General features: G+C 36.3%; 2 protein-coding genes across 13 annotated transcripts in view; one reads left to right on the top strand and one right to left on the bottom strand.

Moving 5' to 3' along the window:
* The window catches only part of PIGN (phosphatidylinositol glycan anchor biosynthesis class N), a 95166-nt gene extending 77508 nt beyond the window's left edge, over positions 1-17658 (bottom strand). For 2 of the 6 annotated variants that reach the window (XM_036229083.1, XM_036229078.1), the window contains exons 1-7: positions 17488-17658; positions 15483-15632; positions 7564-7813; positions 5264-5385; positions 4684-4782; positions 2855-2958; positions 887-1011 (exon numbers count right to left, since the gene is read on the bottom strand). In XM_036229083.1, the coding sequence (XP_036084976.1) occupies positions 887-1011; positions 2855-2958; positions 4684-4782; positions 5264-5385; positions 7564-7784 (671 nt within the window). In that variant the 5' untranslated portion in view covers positions 7785-7813; positions 15483-15632; positions 17488-17658. Of the gene's footprint in view, positions 1-886; positions 1012-2854; positions 2959-4683; positions 4783-5263; positions 5386-7563; positions 7814-10502; positions 10523-15482; positions 15633-17476 lie in introns of those variants that run through there. The other 4 variants (XM_036229079.1, XM_036229080.1, XM_036229081.1 and 1 more) reach the window with 4 other exon arrangements.
* Positions 17659-17862: 204 nt separating this feature from the next.
* RELCH (RAB11 binding and LisH domain, coiled-coil and HEAT repeat containing) overlaps positions 17863-19393 on the top strand; it is a 90747-nt gene continuing 89216 nt past the window's right edge. For all 7 annotated transcript variants that reach the window (XR_004953493.1, XR_004953494.1, XR_004953495.1 and 4 more), the window contains exon 1: positions 17863-18625. Coding sequence is in view for 4 of the 7 variants with exons in the window: in XM_036229071.1 (XP_036084964.1) it covers positions 18097-18625 (529 nt within the window). In the remaining 3 variants the exon portion in view is untranslated. The remainder of the gene's footprint in view (positions 18626-19393) is intronic.

The raw sequence follows: 19393 nt of genomic DNA on the forward strand, positions 1-19393 counted from the left end.
TAATGAATGCTTTTTAAGTCTCAAATGCAATAATGATGCCTTTCAAGATCATCTCTCTCATAATGCAAACTATGTTGTTCTTGCCATACTAATAGATAAGTATCACTGTTTCATGTATCAAATGTTTTTATCAATTAAGAGTATTTGTGATATAAAACATTATAATGTAATATGATAAGTTTTGAACAAATTATATTTACACTTTCCATATCTGAACAATTAAAAATGGCTAGGATGGCAAAGCTGGTTGACAAGGCTGGTTTGATATGGACTCAGTCAGTTAAAACATGGTATCATGTTAAAGAAGAGAAGCATGAGATATTCATTATGGGCAGGTAACCAATAGACTCTATAGTTAGACTAATCTAAACCAAATTTGAAATAAAGAATAAAAGCAGAACATGGATTCCTCCTCTTTCCTAATGTCTGCAAAAATGAGAAAAATATTTGCTATTCTATATAAAGGTTCAACTGAAATATAGTATACAAAACTTCAGTTAATTATTTGCTAGATACAATAATGATTAAATGGAACATGTAGGAATTGCTAATTACGTGTTTTGTGATATAAATATTAACACTATAAAAATGCTTTTCATTTCAAGATTCACTGAATTTCTAAAATATGTAATTTTTTCCCCCTCTACCTCGATAAATGAAAAATATAGGATATAATTTACTTATATTAATGTGCAGTCTGGCCAAAGCACATGTGATTGTAGCTACTATGCCATTCTGTTTCCTATATAGTTAAGAATTACTCTACATTAGTTATTTAAAATATGAGTACTACTGTGATAATCACAAAGGAAACATAATACTTTAAAAGTTCAAACATAACGGTAGTTTCCCTCAAAAACAAGAAATTAAACAGCATTAAAATTACCTTGATGATGGTCGGTGAGCATGTCCATTTGTATCTATTCCTAATAAATGTAAGAAAAAAACTATTTTCTCTTCATTTAGTTGAGAAAACAAAGATTGGTTTTTTCTGGCAGCATGAAAGAATTCCTATATGTAACAAACAGTTAAAAATTTAGTACATTTGTTTTATTTAAAAATTAGCTCTGATGAAAACATTTACTTAAATTTACACATAACTATAAAACTATCTTATTTTGTTTAAATTTGTCGTCAGTGCTACCAACACGACGCCCTTGTTGTCAGCTGAGACATCTATGTTCAAATAAGGAGTTATTTTCTGTGGCCAAAAAAAAAAAAAAAAAAAAAATTATAGAAAAGATATCTTGATTTCATGATGATCTGATAACACTAAATAAAATACAGCAGATTGAAGAACTATTTTGACAAGAGGCAAAAATAAAAGAGTACTAGTGGCCTTAGGAGAATGTAGAAGAGGGTTATGTGAGTTGAACCAGAAGTGGGGCGAAGCCAAGGAAGTCATGGCAAACCTTATAGAGGAGAAAATGCATGAACTGAGTTTTAAAAAGCAAATAGATTCAACACAGATTAACTTTAAGAATATTATGCTACATGAGATAATTTCATTTAAATGAGGTAACTAGAGTGATCGAATGCATAGGGGCTGGGAGAGGGGGGAAATGAGTCATTGTTTAATGGGTAGTTTCAGTTTGCCAGACAAGTTCTGGAGAGATTGGCTGCACGACTAAGTGAATATACTTAATACCACTGAACCTGTACCCTTAAAAATTGTTAGGATGGCAAATTTTATGTTATGCGTATTTTACCATAATTTTTTAAAAAGTGAGTAGAAATTTACATGGATTTGTTCATCGTTTGACTTGAATTAAGCATGAGTCTCTGGCCAGGGCACGAAGTCCAGGGAGGACCCTGACGCCCTCTCTCCCCTTATCTCAAACCTTGCTCCCAGTCAGTGTTCCTGCCAACCCACGCCCCCGACTCGCCCTTTCAGTTCCTCACATCCAGTATGCTCACTCTTCCTTCAGGGCCCAAGACTTACAGAATGCTGTTGGCCTAAATACTCTTCTCTATGTGTATTCCAGATCCGTCCTTTTCCTTTGTCTCCCATATTTCCTCAGTGTTCATCACAAAATTTTCAGGAAAGCCTTTCCCTAACTGTCCAGTCTAGATCAGATTTTTCATATTCTTAGTCCCTATATTTTCTTTCATACTATTTACCACTATTGATGATTTTCTATTTTTGTTATTACTTTATATATATATATATATATATATATATATATATATATATATATCACATTTTATGAAGTCATGGGCAAATCTTTTTTTCATTCACTATCATCACATCACCAACACTAGCAATGTTGAAATATAGGGAAAAAAGGGTATAAAATCAAGCTAGCCACCAGTTATTTCTTCCTATCCACAACCCATAATTTTCAGTTATATATATAATTCATAATGGTTAGTTATATATATGAAATTAGAAGCCAAAAGCCTTTAAGCAGAGGCTAACATAAGTAGATTAAGAAGTGATAATTAGCGAAGGACTCAGCATTTTTCAAAAGGCTTTCACACGCCTCACACGGTGCCACTACCCTAAGACTGGCTCTGTGGTCAGTGACAGACAGAGCTTCACCGAAGGATGATTCAGCTGACTAGGACTAAAACACGGGTCAACTGAATTCCACTCTGGGGCTCATTTTACTGTCAGAAACATATAATTTTAAAAGGTTATCTTTTTAAAAATTATTTTTGAGCTTCTATTAATTAGTTACTGTAGAATGGATAATTTCCTAGAATCTAGTCTTTTAAAAATAGTGTGCTACAATATGGAACTTTTACATTCACACAAGTAGAAAACAACTAAGATGCATTCACTAACAAATCAGCTTCTAGTACTTTAGGTAGAAATATGTGTGCTATATATTAATCGCTCAATAACACATACCTTAATATTATCGAAAACCCATGTATCCAGTTTTGTTACATCCTGGGCACCAAAATCCTCATCGTTAGCATCATAACTATATGTATAAACATGTTTTCCAGCAGCTGATGAAAAGAAAATTTGGGAGGAAAATTTTTAATAATCTTTCAAACTGTCCCAAACCTAAACTGGTCATTTAAATATTTTTATAGCCAGAATTTTTCATGTAGCATTTTATGTCGTGATGGGGAAAAGAAAGATGGGAGAAATAAACATTTATTTTATGTACCACGGACCATGTGTTGTACTTTAACACATGCTGTTGCTTTTTGTTCTCACAATAACATATTCCATTTTTACATACACATTACATATAAGTTAATTATCTTGTCAAAGTGACAACACTAATACACAAAAATAAACACCAAAGTTCATCTCCCTATATGGGTTTAACTTTTCGAAAAACCTTTTTGTGTTAGGATGTTATAATCCAAAATAGATGAAGTCATTTAGTTTACAAACTTCCTAAAGCAAGAAGGTTGAACTATTTCACTTCTCTTATTTAAAGAATATGTGTATATTTCTCAATATAAGGGAATAAATATTTCTTATTGTCAAATAGTTTGATGGGGTAAACAAATATATTCTTATACATTCGCAGGACTTTATTAAGAATCTAATCAAGTTAGTGAATTTTTGTGTTAGATAGATTCATAAGGACCATAAGGAGAGATAAAACACAGTAATGACAATTTCTCACAATATCAGGTTATCTCTACTGACACTATTCCACTGCTCGGCCATTCTACTTCTTACATCCTAAGTAAAAATCTGAGTGATATTGTTGGTTACTGTAAGAAATGAAACACTCTTACTGGACTGTTACTGATTCGGGCATTGGTCCTGTCCTATCAACTGCAGCCAGAAGTAGGAAGTTTAGTAAACCATAGCAACTTAATCCATCCTCACCACCACTAGTCCTAACAGAAGTTAAGCTGCTTCCCAAAATGGCAAGCAGTTCGTGGCGTTTTGGCCTGCCCCACATGATAATGTCCTATAAATATCATACATAAAATTCTGAATATATTTTGCTTTTAATACATAATAATCTTCAATAAATCCAATTTTTATAATTATACCCATGGTGATGTATGTTACAAAACCTTTTCATTAAGAGAAATGACCAATCATTCCACTCCCTCTAAAAGGCATTTAATGACATGAAATAAAATCCAAGTGACTTTATTAAGTAATATAAATGAATTTTCAAATCGAGATGTTCTAATGCTTGCAGATTCATGCACAGAAACAAACACAACAAATCCAAATGGCATGATCCTGAATATATAATTATAGGAATTATAAATATAAATTTTACCATTTAAATCTTCATGTGACTACCTTCCAACTTCTTAATAATTTATCAAAGTAAAATGAACCACACATCAACATCATCATCATGAGGAATTATGGGATAAGCATTTTGCTAAATGTTTCACATGAATTATCTAATTTAATCCAAAACAAATTTATGAGATGAAAAATTATGTTATCAAAAAAAAAAAACAAAAACCCTGAAGCTCAGAGAAGTTACTTGCCCAAAATTATAAAGCTGTTGAATGGCAGAGTCATATATCATTTCATTGAATCCAAGACACTAACAACTGTATGATGTGCCAGTATTTCAAGTACAACTAAGAAAGAAAAATCAAACTGACATTTCTATCCATTGTAACGTTAAATGTTAAAACACGTATCACGAAATCAATAAAATATAGTGAGTCATATATACAATTTAGCATATTAATTTATTACCTATCATCTGAAGAAATATAATCAGTGACTCTTACCTTTGGCAAACATAGACAAAATATCTGGGCTTCCCCAGCTCCATGTGTACTTGCTTTCATTAATAAGAGAATCAAACTCTACAGGATTTTCCTTCCATCCTTCAGGTAATTCAGAAAAAAAAGCAAGTAATAACAATAGTAATATATAAATGGTGAAGTATTAGTATAGCCCCTAAAGAAGTATTCTTCAAATAATAACAATGAGGATGAAATGTAGGACAAATGCAAAACTAATAATAGATTTTATGTTACACGTATTATGCCATAAATTTTTTAACAAGACTTACAATAGATAATTTACTTCTTGCTGAAATACAGAATTATTTTTGGACTTTTGAGAGTTAACATCTAGGAAAATCATAGATCTATTCAATCATATTCTTTCAATAGCACAGGATGATATAAGACTAAAGTTTAATTCTTGAATCAATACCAGTAACATGTTTAATGTAAGGCCTGCTAAAATGCTATTCAAAAGTATCTCAAAACATGCTTTATCTGTGTCATGATTCAGTGTTAAAGCAGCGATATTTACATAATAAAATTTTCATGTAATAAAAATGGTCTAAACAGACAATACCTTTGGCAACTGCACTGACATCTTCATAAAACCCCGCTATCAGGGCTACGTGACCTGGCCGAGATTCAGTTGGCACTCGTGTATGAGATACTCCCCAGCTGCCTTCATGCATTATGATATTCCTAGAAGATGTTATGGATGAACGGTTAATACAGATTATGACTAAATGCTCTGTTACGGCTTTAGAAAAATAAGATTATTGCAGGAGTCAAAACCAAGTGAGTCAAAATATAAGACAGAAAGAAACTTTTCTAATCCCAGCTGAGCCCAGGCCTCGCTCTCCCACTAGTGGAATCAGCAGCATGTGAGCCCCAGTGGATGAACAAGAGCCACCCAACCACTGCACAGAATCATGAGACAAAATACACCGGTGTTATTTAAGCCACAAAATACTGAAGTGGGTCGTTACATAAGTAACTGATATACACAGCGTTATCCTATCAGTGTTAAATTGTACTAGGTGTGATGAGGGCAGCGTGGTCATGCAGGAGAAAGTGTTTGTGAGAGGCACATGCAGAAGTGTTTAGGGAAGAAGTGTCATGGTATCTTGCTTTCAAATTATTCAGAAAAAAAAATTAAAAGTTTAAGCCTCTGGGTGTGTATGTGTGTGTGTGTGCTGAGAAAATGCAAATATGAAAAAAAATTAACAGCTGTTAGATCAAGGTTAACATTCATTTTATAATCTTTTAAACTTTCTTGTACTTGAACAATTCTCAATATAAAAAAATTAAAGGGAGGGGAAATGGCTGCACTACTAATTAGGAGTTAAATTATATCCCTAAATATGAGATTAAAATAGGCAAAATGGTTTCTTTTGCTAAAATGTATTAACATTCTTTAAGTTTTATCACAGTGATTTGCAAAATTGGGGGAGGCAAAACCACCAATACCACCACTACAGGAGAAAGGCCCGCAGGGCAATGCGTTATAAAACACTGCATTGGTAACGCTTTTCAAGATAGACTTCTGACTCTCAAAATGTCCTGTAGAAAAGCATAAGTACTGGCTTAGATACTTTTAGTATTGACTAATCTCATAATAAAACCAATTTTGGTAAAATACATACATAACAAAAGGCTTGAAAACCACGTATTAAGGGGGAAATATTTTTTCGCTTTTCGGTTATATAATGAAAACTGAACTTAGAAAGGGAGATATAAAGAAGTTTGGATAAAAACTTTGTTTTTTCAACTTTGTTTAAAAACATTTTGATCAGTTTAGATCATATTTTAAAACTGTAAACACACGCCGGCACACAACACAAGGCACATCCACTGCGTGAGCCCTTGGCCCACTACCGACACCCAAAGGAGAAGCAAGTGCTACCAGAAAAGTTCATTTTTTCCTTAACAATCAATATATTTTTCTTATTCATTTTGCAGCGAGTGATATTTCTTTCTTTGATACCCAAAATACATCACCCAATTTTCAAAATAATTTGTAAGAATTTATGTTACACATTTTTATGTAATGAACATTTTCCTACTCATATTTTCCTCCTGCCCTGAGTTGCTCATTTATTTATTTTTACCCTTTAGCATGTTATGCCTTTGAGCCACTGTAATTTATTTCTGGAAATGCAACATAGAATTCAAGTTCGTTCACTCCTCTAAGCTATCCATGAATATTTATAAATAGCCTGCTATGTTCTAGCAACTGGAGATAAAGGGACATAAAAAACACAGTCCCAGCCTGCATGCATCCTGCCATGGGGAGTACTATAAAGACAAATAAAACGGGGTAAAGGCATAGGGCTTCTGAGGGGCTTGGTACTAATCCGAACAGAAACAAAAACGAAAACAATTGTTTACGTAAGCCCCTTAAAAAAATATTTCATTTCAAAGTCACTTAAGAGAATCTAAAATTACAATGGAACAGTGATATAGATTTGGAAGGGCTTCCTATATTTTATAGGTGTATTTTGAGTTGAAGTTATATTTTCTAGTTACACACATTGTAATTGGCAATCCATTAACATTTATGCTTGTCATTATTTTAAATATTAAACAAGCTTATTTTATAAGAAAAAGACAATATAGTGAGTTGCAAGCCAGGTTTGAAAAATTAAGACAAGTTAGGACAAGCAGCTAAAGGGACACATTTCAATTCACCTGATATCAACTTCCACGACAAGTGAAATAATTCCTAGGAGGAAATAAACTTGCTGCCCATAAGACAAAGGCAGATGTGTATGTCCCCTATTCCTTTTCTCACCATCACTTCTGTGCCCAACGTGATGAGATAGAGAGTATCAGGGCAACATTTTCCAGATGTGTCTTTGTTCCAGGTGACATGCGTACCTAATAAATGGCGCTCTAGAATCTCCATTTTCATCTAATTCATAAAGTGCATCTGCTCGCAGGCCATCAGCAACAATGAGCATCAATCTTCTTGCTGGAGGTGGCAAGGGCGTAGACTGAGGTGTCATCCCATGAACCAAAGGAGATGTAAAATAGATGTCAAAGATGGAGGCGAAGAACACAAAATGCACGAGCAGTCCCACAATAAAGAGCAGCAGCATATCCAGTGAAACGAATTCTTCAAGAAATGCTGAAAGAGGGAACAAAATCAAATTTGGGTAAACTTTAATGCAATTACACATTTTCACATATCTTGATGACTACATGTAGACTGAACACGTATTTTAAAATTTTACATAACTCACAACTTCATTTATGATGGTAACAATATCATTTAGTGAGATGATACTGAAATAAAATGCATAGGTACACTCAAACAAAAAGAAAATATTCAAGTATAATAAGCAATTAGCTCCAATAAACCATTCATAACACAATTAAATGTATACAAAACTCATAAAAACTAACACTGGATCAAAAAACAAAGAAAGAACTAAACGAGTCCTAAAATGAGTTAGGGTTCCATCAAATCAAATCCTATATAAAACAGAAATACAACTTGTGGTGCTCTTGGATGTGCACAGACAACTACTGATATTCTCAGAATTTTAACATCATCTAAATGTGTGTGAATTTGTTCGACTTTTGTTTAACAGCTCAGGAAAATTCTAGATTCTCTTGACTATCACTAAGTTAATCAGACAGCATGCATTTTTTCCAGTTAGCTAAATGATAGGTAAGAAAAAGTGGTTAAGTTTCATCTGTGCTTCAGAAAAATTATACTCATTAAGGGAACACTTTATTTTAGGTCCCTGAACCAATACAAAAAAGCAGTTTACATTCATTCATTAAAAATGTTCTGTGCACATATTACGTGCCTGTGTGTAGGAGTACTATAGAGAACACGAGGAAACATAGATATGATGAGTTTACAAATACTTACAGATGGAAAACTAAGCAATGTGAAACATTTAAATAATATTGTAAATAAATACTGTAAGTCAGTATATGCCATTAACTGTCAAGATCAAACTTTCCACGGGAGTGCATTGCACGCCAGTCTATAATTTGCTTTTGTTGGTGAAATCTCTGCAGACTGAAAACAACAAAGTACTCTAACTTGTCTTTCTTGTAATGTAACTAACAGCCTTAGCTACAGATAGGGACCCTTGGTTAAAAAAAAACAAAGATGAAGTGATTTTAATTATAGATGCATCTTATTCTTCTTGGCCTGAAGAATTACATCATGGAAAGAAAGGGTGGCAAAATACCCTGCAAAAACCTGAAACATTAGGGGAAAAAAACCTTATCAAAGTCAACCACATCATAAAAAGAAAATTTTTACATAAGAAAATATTCTGCAATCTAAGGTAAGACTATCAGAATACTGCTTCTTCTAATTTCAATTAGACAGCAAGCACCATCTTAATAATGGTATTCTGAATATAAAAATAAAACCACTGTGATTAAGTTTGGAAAAGATGGAAAAATCACCTATAATTTTACCACTGAAAGAAAAATCTATTAATAGTTTCTTTTAGTTTTTATCCTACCTACATTTTGATAGAGGCTCACAATTTTATATATTGAACTGTTTCTTTTATTATACATGGAGTTCTGAAGAGACATAACTAAATGCGACAAGGAAACCCAGGCGGGTTCTGGATTGGAAAACAGTTAATTGTGGAAAAACTGGTGAGTTTCACCTAAGATCTTAGTTGATAGTTTTGAACAAATGTTAATATCCTTGTTTTGATAATTATACTGTGGTTACGTAAGATGTTTACTAGAGGTGAAGTGCATGAGTATAACTCTTGATACTATTCTTCCATGAATCTCCAAATATTTCAAAAAAAGCAGAAATCATTTGGCGCCAAAGTCTGTACTCAAAAGATAACGCTGATTACAGTCATAGTTACAACCGCCACAAATTTTATGGCTAGCTCTGATTTCATGTAACCTTTGTTCTTGTCAATAAAGGTTATTAGCTAAACTTATAGGCTTTAAGTGGTTTAATGTTCACACTGACCATACTGAAAAGCTTATTTAAAGATGGTGCTCCACACTTCTCTCAGGCTCTGCCCTTCGTTCCTTGTTCCTTCTGCTCCCCAGGTGAGATCATTTCAGCTCTCCCTTTCTCCATGTTCTTTCTTCTGCCTGTTCAAATATGCTGCTGAACTCTAGGAATTTCTCATTTGAACTGTTGTACTCTTCGGCTCCAGTATGTCTCTTTCGCTGCTTTTTTATAATTTCTAACTATGTACTGGTTCTCTCATTGTTCATGCAGGGAAGGACATCACTTTCCTGACTTCTTCCAGTTCTTTGCCCCTTGTCATTGATTAAAGTTTTTGTGCGGTAAGTCCAAAGTCTGGACTTCCTCAGGGATGGTGTGTCAATTTACTTTTCCTATGTATACTCTCCCGATTTTCTGTATACCTTGTAATTTTTTGGTGAAAACTTGCATTTTTAATATTATAGTGTGGTAACCTTGTAAATCAGATTCTCCCACTTCACCAGGGTTTAATTTGTTAATTCTTGATGATTTCAGTCATCTGTTTTGCTATGTGTGGCCCCCTTCTGCTTGAACCGAAACCAAAAATTCACTGGGAATACAAGCCTAGGGACCTCTCAGGTCTTTTCTGAGCATGCATTTCATGCACTGGGGGTGGTGTGTGTGTATTGAGCGGGAGAGGGGATATAAAATAAGTCAGCCCTGCCTTGGTCACTCAGGACCACAGTATTATAAGAACAAGGTCCACTGTAAACACGAGTAAGCCACAGCAGGAATGCAGGCCACAGTCACCGCACCTGCTGCCACTGCCACACCAGTGAATGAGGATGGTAATCCAGTGGGAGAAGATGCCACAATGCTGTCTTACCAAAATTCAGCTGTCCTTTTCTTCATTAGGCTGTCTGCTGGTTACTCTCAATGTTATATCAGATTCTAGAATATTGAAAAAGTTGATTCTGTCACTCTTTGACAGCTAGCTTCTGGTTTCAGAAGACCTGATGTTTAAGCACATTACTCTGCCATTTTCTGTGATGCCATCTAGAGACTGTTTTCAGAACTACTCATAATAGTTAATAAAAAATAGAAACCTGTCATGCAAAGAGTGAATCCTGCCAGTCAAAACTGTGAGAAAGTAGTAGAGAAATGCACACAAAATTATCAGGTAAATTATTAGGCCATGAAAGTACTATTAGTTCATTTGCCTCAATTATTTTGGAGTATATATATTTTCCATCTTGATTTATGTCATTTTTAATTGAAAACTAATGTAACTTTACAAAATGCCACATAAAAACCAATTTTCAAATTTCCTCATGGCTAGAAGTTGCAATTATTTAGATGATTCATGCTCAGTTATACACTTGAGAAGAATTCAATTTTTTTTCTTAATAGCTAATGTCCTTCATCTGTTCCAGAATACCACCATACGGTTACTCGTCATGTCTCCTTAGGCTTCTCCTGGCTGTGACAATTTTTCAGATTTTGCTTATTTTAATGATTTGTGAGTTTTGAGGAGTACTTGTCAAATACATTGTAGGATGCTCTCCATTGTAATTTGTCTAATGTTTTTCACATGATTAGAATGGGCTCATAGATTTGAGGAAGGAAAACTAAATGTATAAAGTGCCATTTTCATCATTAAACTTGGTATTACACTTGACCACCTGACTAAGGTAGTGTTTGTCGGGTTTCTCCACTATAAAGTTAATGGTTTTCGGCCCCTTTTATAATATACGCTCTGGAAGGAGGTCATTATGTGCAGCCAACACGTAAGGAGTGAGGAGTTGTGCCTCACTTACCAAGAGCAGGAAGTAGCTACATAAACTGTTTGTAATTCCCCTGCAAAGACAGTATATATTTTAAACTCAGCCCATTGTGGGATTAAAAGCCATCTACCATTCTATAGGATTTGTTTAACATTATAACCATCAACAAAGATTTCCACTCTTCCTTTCTCCATCCTACTTATAAATTTATTTTTACCAGTATAGATACAAAAAGCCATTATTCCCTTTTATGAGCCTATCAAAAAAACTCTATGAATTATCTCAAACACTTAGACATATATTGTATTATATAACTAGACTACAATTTATTTGAACATTATCTTGCTGTAGATATTGTCCTCAATTGTCATTACTACAAAGAATGCTGCAATTAAGTGTATCTCTTATGGTAAAATTGGGAGGCTTTCAGAATGACAAAGAGTAGAATGGTGACCCATCGCAAAATTAATCTGGTGGACTGCAATTAGCCTTCTTTCTTTTTAAAAATGAATAGAATAGAATAGAAGAATACATCACTATAAAGTAGTTCAGATGTAGTAAGGTAAACGATTGTTTTGAAAGAGTATTTTAACTTTTCCCAATGTGTGAACATGCATGTATGTGCACGCATGAATATAGCAGGTTATAGTAAAACTGTATTTCAAACTATTTAATGTACAACTAAGCTTGAAAGCCATCTCTATTAAGTGAAAACACAGGAATAAATGGTATTTCCAGTTTCACAAGATAGTGGCAAAGTGCTCGTAATAACCGACATGCCTGTCAGCAATGTATGAGAGTTCCTCTTATCTCTAAGGCCCTGCAGTTGTCTGGTATTGTCTACTTACCTTACCACAATCCAAACAGGTTGAGTTCACTGAGTATTTGTGTAATGACTAGTGAGGATGCACATTTTTTCATGTTGTTAGCCAGCTGTGCTTCATATCCTTTCAATTATATGTTCATATCCTTTGATCAAACTGGGTTAGGGTTGCTGGCCTTTTCTCTTCGACTTGTATGTTATAATTATATGTGTGTAGCTATACTTATCTAGATATACAAATTTATATATAAATTTGTTTATGTTGCCTTTCATTAAGTAGAAGTTTTATAACTTTAATACAAAAGAGTTCATCAAACTTCGCCTTCTGGATCGAGTTCTTTCGATTGTATGTGAAAAATTCCCTTGATCTTATGTTATATAATAGTTTTAAATTAGAACTAAATTCTAACAGCTTAACATTTTTACATTTCATCCGTCATTATTGAGAATTTATTTGTATGTGGTGTGAGACAGAGATCTAATTTTATGTTTTTAACCAATTTACATAAGTATTAGTTCAGCTACACTTTACAATTTGAAGATAAATTCCACATTAGGTATAGATACGGCTAAAAAACTTTAAATTCAAATCTTGACCTTTGCTATTTATAATAATATAATTGGAAACAATAGCTGATTATAGAGAGCAGGTACACTGTTTATTCTGTGGACAGAAAAAGGGGTTCTACAGCAAGTAATCTCACAGGGTGATCTGATCATAAATTCCTAAATGGGCAGGTCATGGTGGGTAGTCACGTTCCAGGCATACAACTTCCTTAGTAAAAGGCTTATTTTTGTCTTAAGCAAGCCCTGCCCATCCTTTCTATATATCTACGTTAACACACCTTTGAAATACCTCTTTTCAGACCCTTCAACTGAAACCACCCTCCAGACAGCACAGCATCTTGCTAACTATCCTGTATTCCAATCAGAGCCTTGCTTTCTCCCACCTTCTTGTAATCTCCCATACGTTCCCTCCTTAATTCCAAATGCATACAAGCAGCTACAAACTCACTCCAAGAAGCATTTTTCTCAGTTTGGTTAGATCTTGCTTCCAGGTGTATCCTCCATTTGGTGCAAATAAATTTTTATAAAAATTCTCTATAGGTTTGGATGGTCATACATCAACAATTCATAATGAAATATTATGCAACATTGAAAATGAATTAAGCCATATCCATGACAAAGATACAGGTCAAAAATATAAAGCTCAATAAAAAAAAAAATTTTAAGGCATTGACTGCCCTTTTCTCCCCAATAGCTCCAAACTTCCTTGAAAATATTGAATACAATTTCTTTTTTTACCTGACCATCTCATTCTCAAATGACCTAAATTGAGCTTTCGTTTCCATTACATCAGAGAGAGCTTTCACTAAGGAAGATACAACTGCAAAATCCAACACTTATTTTTTAATCTTCATTTTGCATGGTTTATCCAATTTGTCTTTGTGAGCCATGCTTTAAAAAAAAAAAAAAGAAAGAAAGAAAGAAAGAAAAGTTGCTCTCATTTCCTGGCTTCTGTGAACATTATTTCTTCAGTTTTCATCCTACGTAGAATGGTCTCTATCTGATAAAGACTAATGTAGAATAGTCTCTATTTGGTCAGTGAATTTTAGAGTTACACAAAACTTGGTCACAGGCCCTCTCCTCTCCTCAGTCTACACTTTTTGCTGAGACATTTTTAAATATACCCTTGGCTTTAGTTATCAACTATAGGCAAAAGTCTCAACAAATTATACCTTCGAATCCACATATGTAACTCCAACCTTGACACATCCACTTGGATATTTCAAAGAAACGCAAACTGGTTATGTTTAAAACCAAACTCATGATATCCTACCCCACCACACCCCACCATGAAACTTGTTTCTGTAGGAACCTTCCTAACTCCCTTCTATCCAGGTATGCAAATCAGAGAACTAGGAGTCATTCTTTATACCCTATTCTTCTCCTTTAGAGCCATGTGGGGTTTCTTTTGTTTGGCTTTTTTTCAAAATGTAAATCTGAACGTCTCACCCCTTATGTAAAATCCTTCGGTAGCTCTCCCTCATCATAATCAAGACTAAAGTCCTTAATATGACTAATAAAGTCTTACATGGACTGGCCTCTGCCTGCCTTTCTAGCCTTATCTCAAAGCACGCTTCCATGCTTTATGGCATCTCTCCACACTGGCCTTCTTCTATTTCTTTATGGAGCCTATGCTTCCTATAAGACCTTAGTAAGTACAATCACTTCCAACCTACCCACCATCCTCTCTCATCCCATTGTCTAGTAACATCTGCTTGTACAAATCAGAAACCAAAACCTTTATTCAGTTTTTAATTACATAGCGATATTTTTGACTATTTGGATTACTGTCTGTCTCTATCATTTAATCATAATTTCATGACAGCAAGACAGGGCTTCTCCAGCACTCATCACAGTCCTAGACACTTAGTAAGGACTCAAATGTTTACTAAATTATTTAGAATTATCATTTCAAAGGTACATGTAATATGCACTATTGCCACTAGAGGCTGCCTTGCTTCTCTTTTTATTTCTCCAGAACATACTCATGAACTGTGAAGATTTGGGATATTTTAAAAAGATTCATAACTTTTATGCTTAAGTCATTTACTACATACAAAATTAGAATGATTCAAAAATATCCTTCACATACTACTTATTTTATTACTGCCAAGCACATACATATTAAGCAATATTATTAACATTTTTCTTTAAACAATCACATTTTATTCAGATTCTTGAAAAAGAAAACTTTGTCATGGTTGAATCACTTAGAAACCTCTCAAAATAAATGAACTACTAAAAATCTTGAAAGACACAAATCCATGTACCAATAAAAATGTATGTCTATGGAATGTTTACTACATATCAAAAAACAAAATTAGATATTTCTAAAACTTTAAGTCAACCAAATTTGCATTTAAAATGTTACTTGTGTCTAAGACTATTAAAGCCAAAAATAATTTTTAAACACTAAAATTACTGAAGTGCTTAAAAAAAAAAGCAATCTATTGCATTTTCATCGGTAAGATACAAACTTCACTGAGGTACCTGTTTATTCAATAAAACATGTGCTATAAAGACCTAAAATAATGCATATCTCGCTAAGCAGAAAAAACTCCCAACATATTAATAATAAATTATAAGTAGATTAACAATCAGCAATTATTAATATTCTAACATGTGTGCTACTTCTTAAACATTTTAATTGATAAATAAACCTCTACGTATCGTGGAAAAGAGAAGTACTTGCGGAGAAGACTGGCCAGTTGATTTGTTATGGGCTTGGTAGATCACATAAATAAGTCCATGATTAGAAGTTATGAAGAAGAATCAGGAAACTACAGATTTGTATCAGAAGCCAAATCATGAAGAACTCCTACATCCAACTTCTTACGACTCTCTGAGGAAATATATTTTAAGTCTATTTTCAACTTACATTTCAGAAGTCAGACCTTAAATTAAAGTTATTCCCTTTAGGACCTACTGACTTAATTGCTTTTTCCAGCTGCTAAATTGCTTTTTAGCTGCTAAACAGTCGATATTAGTTTTATTTTTAAAAACCTGTCAAATATCCTCAAAATATACTAATATTGCATTAACTGATAACTGACTATAACAACATTAAGTACCAGGCACTGTGACAAGCACATTCTTAATTCTGTGTGCTTTCATTATCTCCTTGACAGAAGAATGTGAGACTGAGAGAAGTAAGTTTTTTAAGGTCTCACAGCAAATAATTGGTATAACTGGGATATGAACTTTAGGCAATTCCATCTGATAAGGATGATCCTCCCCAGGGATCATAAGTGCGGGAGATTTCTAAAATTCTCCATTACAGAGATGGAAATCTTGTGTATAAACTACCCATTTCTAACCATGCCCTTTCCATGCCATTCACAAATCCCTCTCTTTCTTCTTCCAGAAATTGATCCCATTTTCAATCTCTCCCAAATTCATTTACAATAAGGATCGGCAATCTTTTTTTGCTAAGAAATACGTTTCAGGATACAGCATTAGCTATTCTGATACGATTTCCCCAAGATCGAGGATCTTTTTCATGTTTTTCTCCGATTTATGATTTGAACATTAGCAGCTAATGTTCTATAAAAATTTTCAAATTCTTAGTACTAATAACGAAAAAACAACTTTTAGGAAAAATAAAACGAAACAAAACGTCATTCAAACAAAATTTTAGTTTACTAAGCCTGGAGAAACTGGAATTACAGCGTACATTTAACTATTGGCATACCATCAAATGTAAACCAATAACCTGATCTAAGGTTATATAGGAATGTTCTATTTTAATTTTTCCACAGAGCTAAAGGAGATACTTTACTGCTTCAATGTAACTTACCTGATAACATAATTACTGCTACCTATTTATTTCAGTAATTAAAGGAAGCTATAAAGAAAGGACATCTTAAACCTGCAAAAGTGGCAATTTATATGTGGAGAAAATAGCAGCTCTTAAGAATAGCACTCTAATACTGTTGGCTAGAAATTAATATCTCATTTACCACCTTGGATTATAAGAAGTGACATAAAAGACAAACTTCCAAACTTAGTATACTTACTTTATGTTCTAACATTTGATAAAGAAAATCTAAAGTGTCTAAAGCGTCTAAGTTAAGTTTCACAGTCAATATGTGAATTTCGGCCTAGTGGACAAGATGCAAGGAAGGCATAGTTGGAAAAGAATGGCCTTGGACGTTTGATTTTAGTTCCTCTGAATACTTGTGAGTGGCGTTGAGTTTGCCAGACCAATGAACGTTTCTAGGCTTAAATTTACCTCTTTCTCTGCTGATAGTGCTGCATTTGATATTTTGAAGGGTCCCTGCTGTGCAAACTGTGTATTAAATGCTAAATGTTTATCGAGCTCCTAACAGTTTGTTATCCAAGTCGAGGCTATAATTTTCCATTTACTCTCTCCACTTCCTACCCCCACTCCATCCTGCCCTTTTGTAGCACTAACTCGCCGGCGAGAAGGCGCTCTCCAGAAATGCAAGAAGCCGGTGTTGTCGCCAGGCCTCCAGGGCAAGCAGACACATGGCTGGCAAGGGGAGGAAGAGAAACTATGCCAATTTCTAACTACTTCCCTGAGTACCCGCTACACGTGCTGAGAAAATGTCTCGAATAGGCAGCAAACAGTAAGAAATAGGGAAGTGTGCTAAGGAAGCAGCGCGTCCATGGGTGGGGCGCCAGTTTCCACCACCGCGCCTTTGCGCACTGGTCCCCGGATTTTACCTGGAGCTTACCCGGTTCAGGCCTGATCTCGGGAATGAAGCCTCCTCGGCGCGAAGGCAGGATCCAACGCTTCTGCCGAATTCTCCACTGCCCTCAGAAAGGATAGCCAAGAGAACGTTCCTAAACTGGTGTCATAAACGCCTCTCAACCGCGGAACGCCCCCCGACACTTACCTGGCCAACGGCTCATCTCGCGATAATTCTAGGACCAGCCCTCCCTAACTCCAACCTCCCTTCTTCTTTCGGCCAATCACACAGGAGTAGGGGCGGGGTTTAGCCTTTGAGCCCAGAGCGGCTTTCTCGCTGGAGCTGTGAGCGGACGGAGCTGGGGCGGGGTGGGGGCGGGACGGGGGCGGGGCACGCGCCATCTCTCGCGAGACTGGAGACCAGGAAGACGCCTGCAGAGCCGGGCTGCTGGTGCTGCAGCAGCGGCGGAGGCAGTGAGTGCTGCTGCATCTGGACCTTTTACCTGTGAGCCTACGACTGGTCACCAGGTGGGGAGGCGGGACGTGGCCAGGCTGGAGCTGTAGGAGTACGCAGTGCCCGCTGAGATTTAGGGAGGACTCAGACTGCGGCCTGTCAGCCAGTCAGGGAGGTGCCCCACACTCCTGACAGAATAAGATGGCGGCGATGGCGCCTGGAGGTAGTGGCAGCGGTGGTGGTGGCGTGAATCCATTCCTCAGTGACTCGGATGAGGACGACGACGAGGTAGCGACGTCCGAGGAGCGGCGGGCAGGACTTCGGCTGGGTTCCGGGGGCGGCCTAGATCCTGGCTCTGCGGACTCGCTATCGCCCCAGGATCCTGTGGCCTTAGGGAGCAGTGCACGGCCAGGGCTCCCTGGGGAGTCGGCGGCGGCTGCGGTGGCACTGGGGTGCAGTGGGGAGACCTCGACCCGATTGTCAATTGATGCGATCGCGGCTCAGCTGCTGCGCGATCAGTACTTGCTGACTGCCCTGGAGCTGCACACCGAGCTGTTAGAGAGCGGCCGCGAGCTGCCTCGATTGCGCGACTACTTCTCTAATCCGGGCAACTTCGAGAGGCAGAGTGGGACCCCTCCTGGGATAGGGGCGCCGGGGCTCCTTGGAGCAGTCGGCGTTGGAGGCGCAGGAGGTCGGGAGCCGAGTACGACGTCGGGCGGGGGACAGCTCAGTAAGTGAACGCAGCCTGTCTCTCCCGCAGGGTTGTTAGGGTTGTGGGGGAAGAGGGGTCTTCCTGGGCGGGTACTCATTATTGGGAACGTTTCAGAGAGACAGTCGCAGGGTGAGGGTCTTTTGCCGTGGAAGCAGAAGGATCTGGCAGTGGCTGCTCGCTCTGCCTGCCTCCAGCCCTAGGCTGGACTTGCGCTTGCACCTGCCTTCCCTGTTGGTGTCGGTATTCTATAAAAATATCCAGCATTTCTATTTCACTGGCTGTTGCGGGACTCCAGAAGGCTCCCTTGCAAACTGGCTTATCACTTTAATCATTTTTCCTTTTTCTCCAATTCCCCGAATCGCCACTACCAGGAAATGGTGTTTCTTAAAATTGTTCGCAGTAATTCTTTGACTGAAAGTCAAGAGAGAGAGAGTAAAGAATGGGAAATGTTGCTCTCACCGCAAAGTCAGATCCGTTGAAGACCTTTTGTCTTTGGGATGACTTTCTTACTCAAAAATTGGGTTTTCTACTGCATAAATATGTTCTGTTTAAAGTCAATTTAATTCCATTTCAATGCCTTCGTTTAAGTAGTTTCAAAATTACAGACAATCTAAGGTGCAGGGTAGGCAAGTTCTGCCTGCAGTCTATCTCGTTGTCCCACCACCCCGCAGGCTTTGTTTTCTGCATAAGTTAGGAATTTACTTTAAGCTGTACAAAGTAATAGTTTACCCCATTCATCCTATATTTATAAGCGTTTCTTATGGCTTGAAAACATACTATCAAGGA

The sequence above is a fragment of the Rousettus aegyptiacus genome, unplaced genomic scaffold (genome assembly GCF_014176215.1).
Source record: "Rousettus aegyptiacus isolate mRouAeg1 unplaced genomic scaffold, mRouAeg1.p scaffold_m13_p_12, whole genome shotgun sequence".
Taxonomy (NCBI): domain Eukaryota; kingdom Metazoa; phylum Chordata; class Mammalia; order Chiroptera; family Pteropodidae; genus Rousettus; species Rousettus aegyptiacus.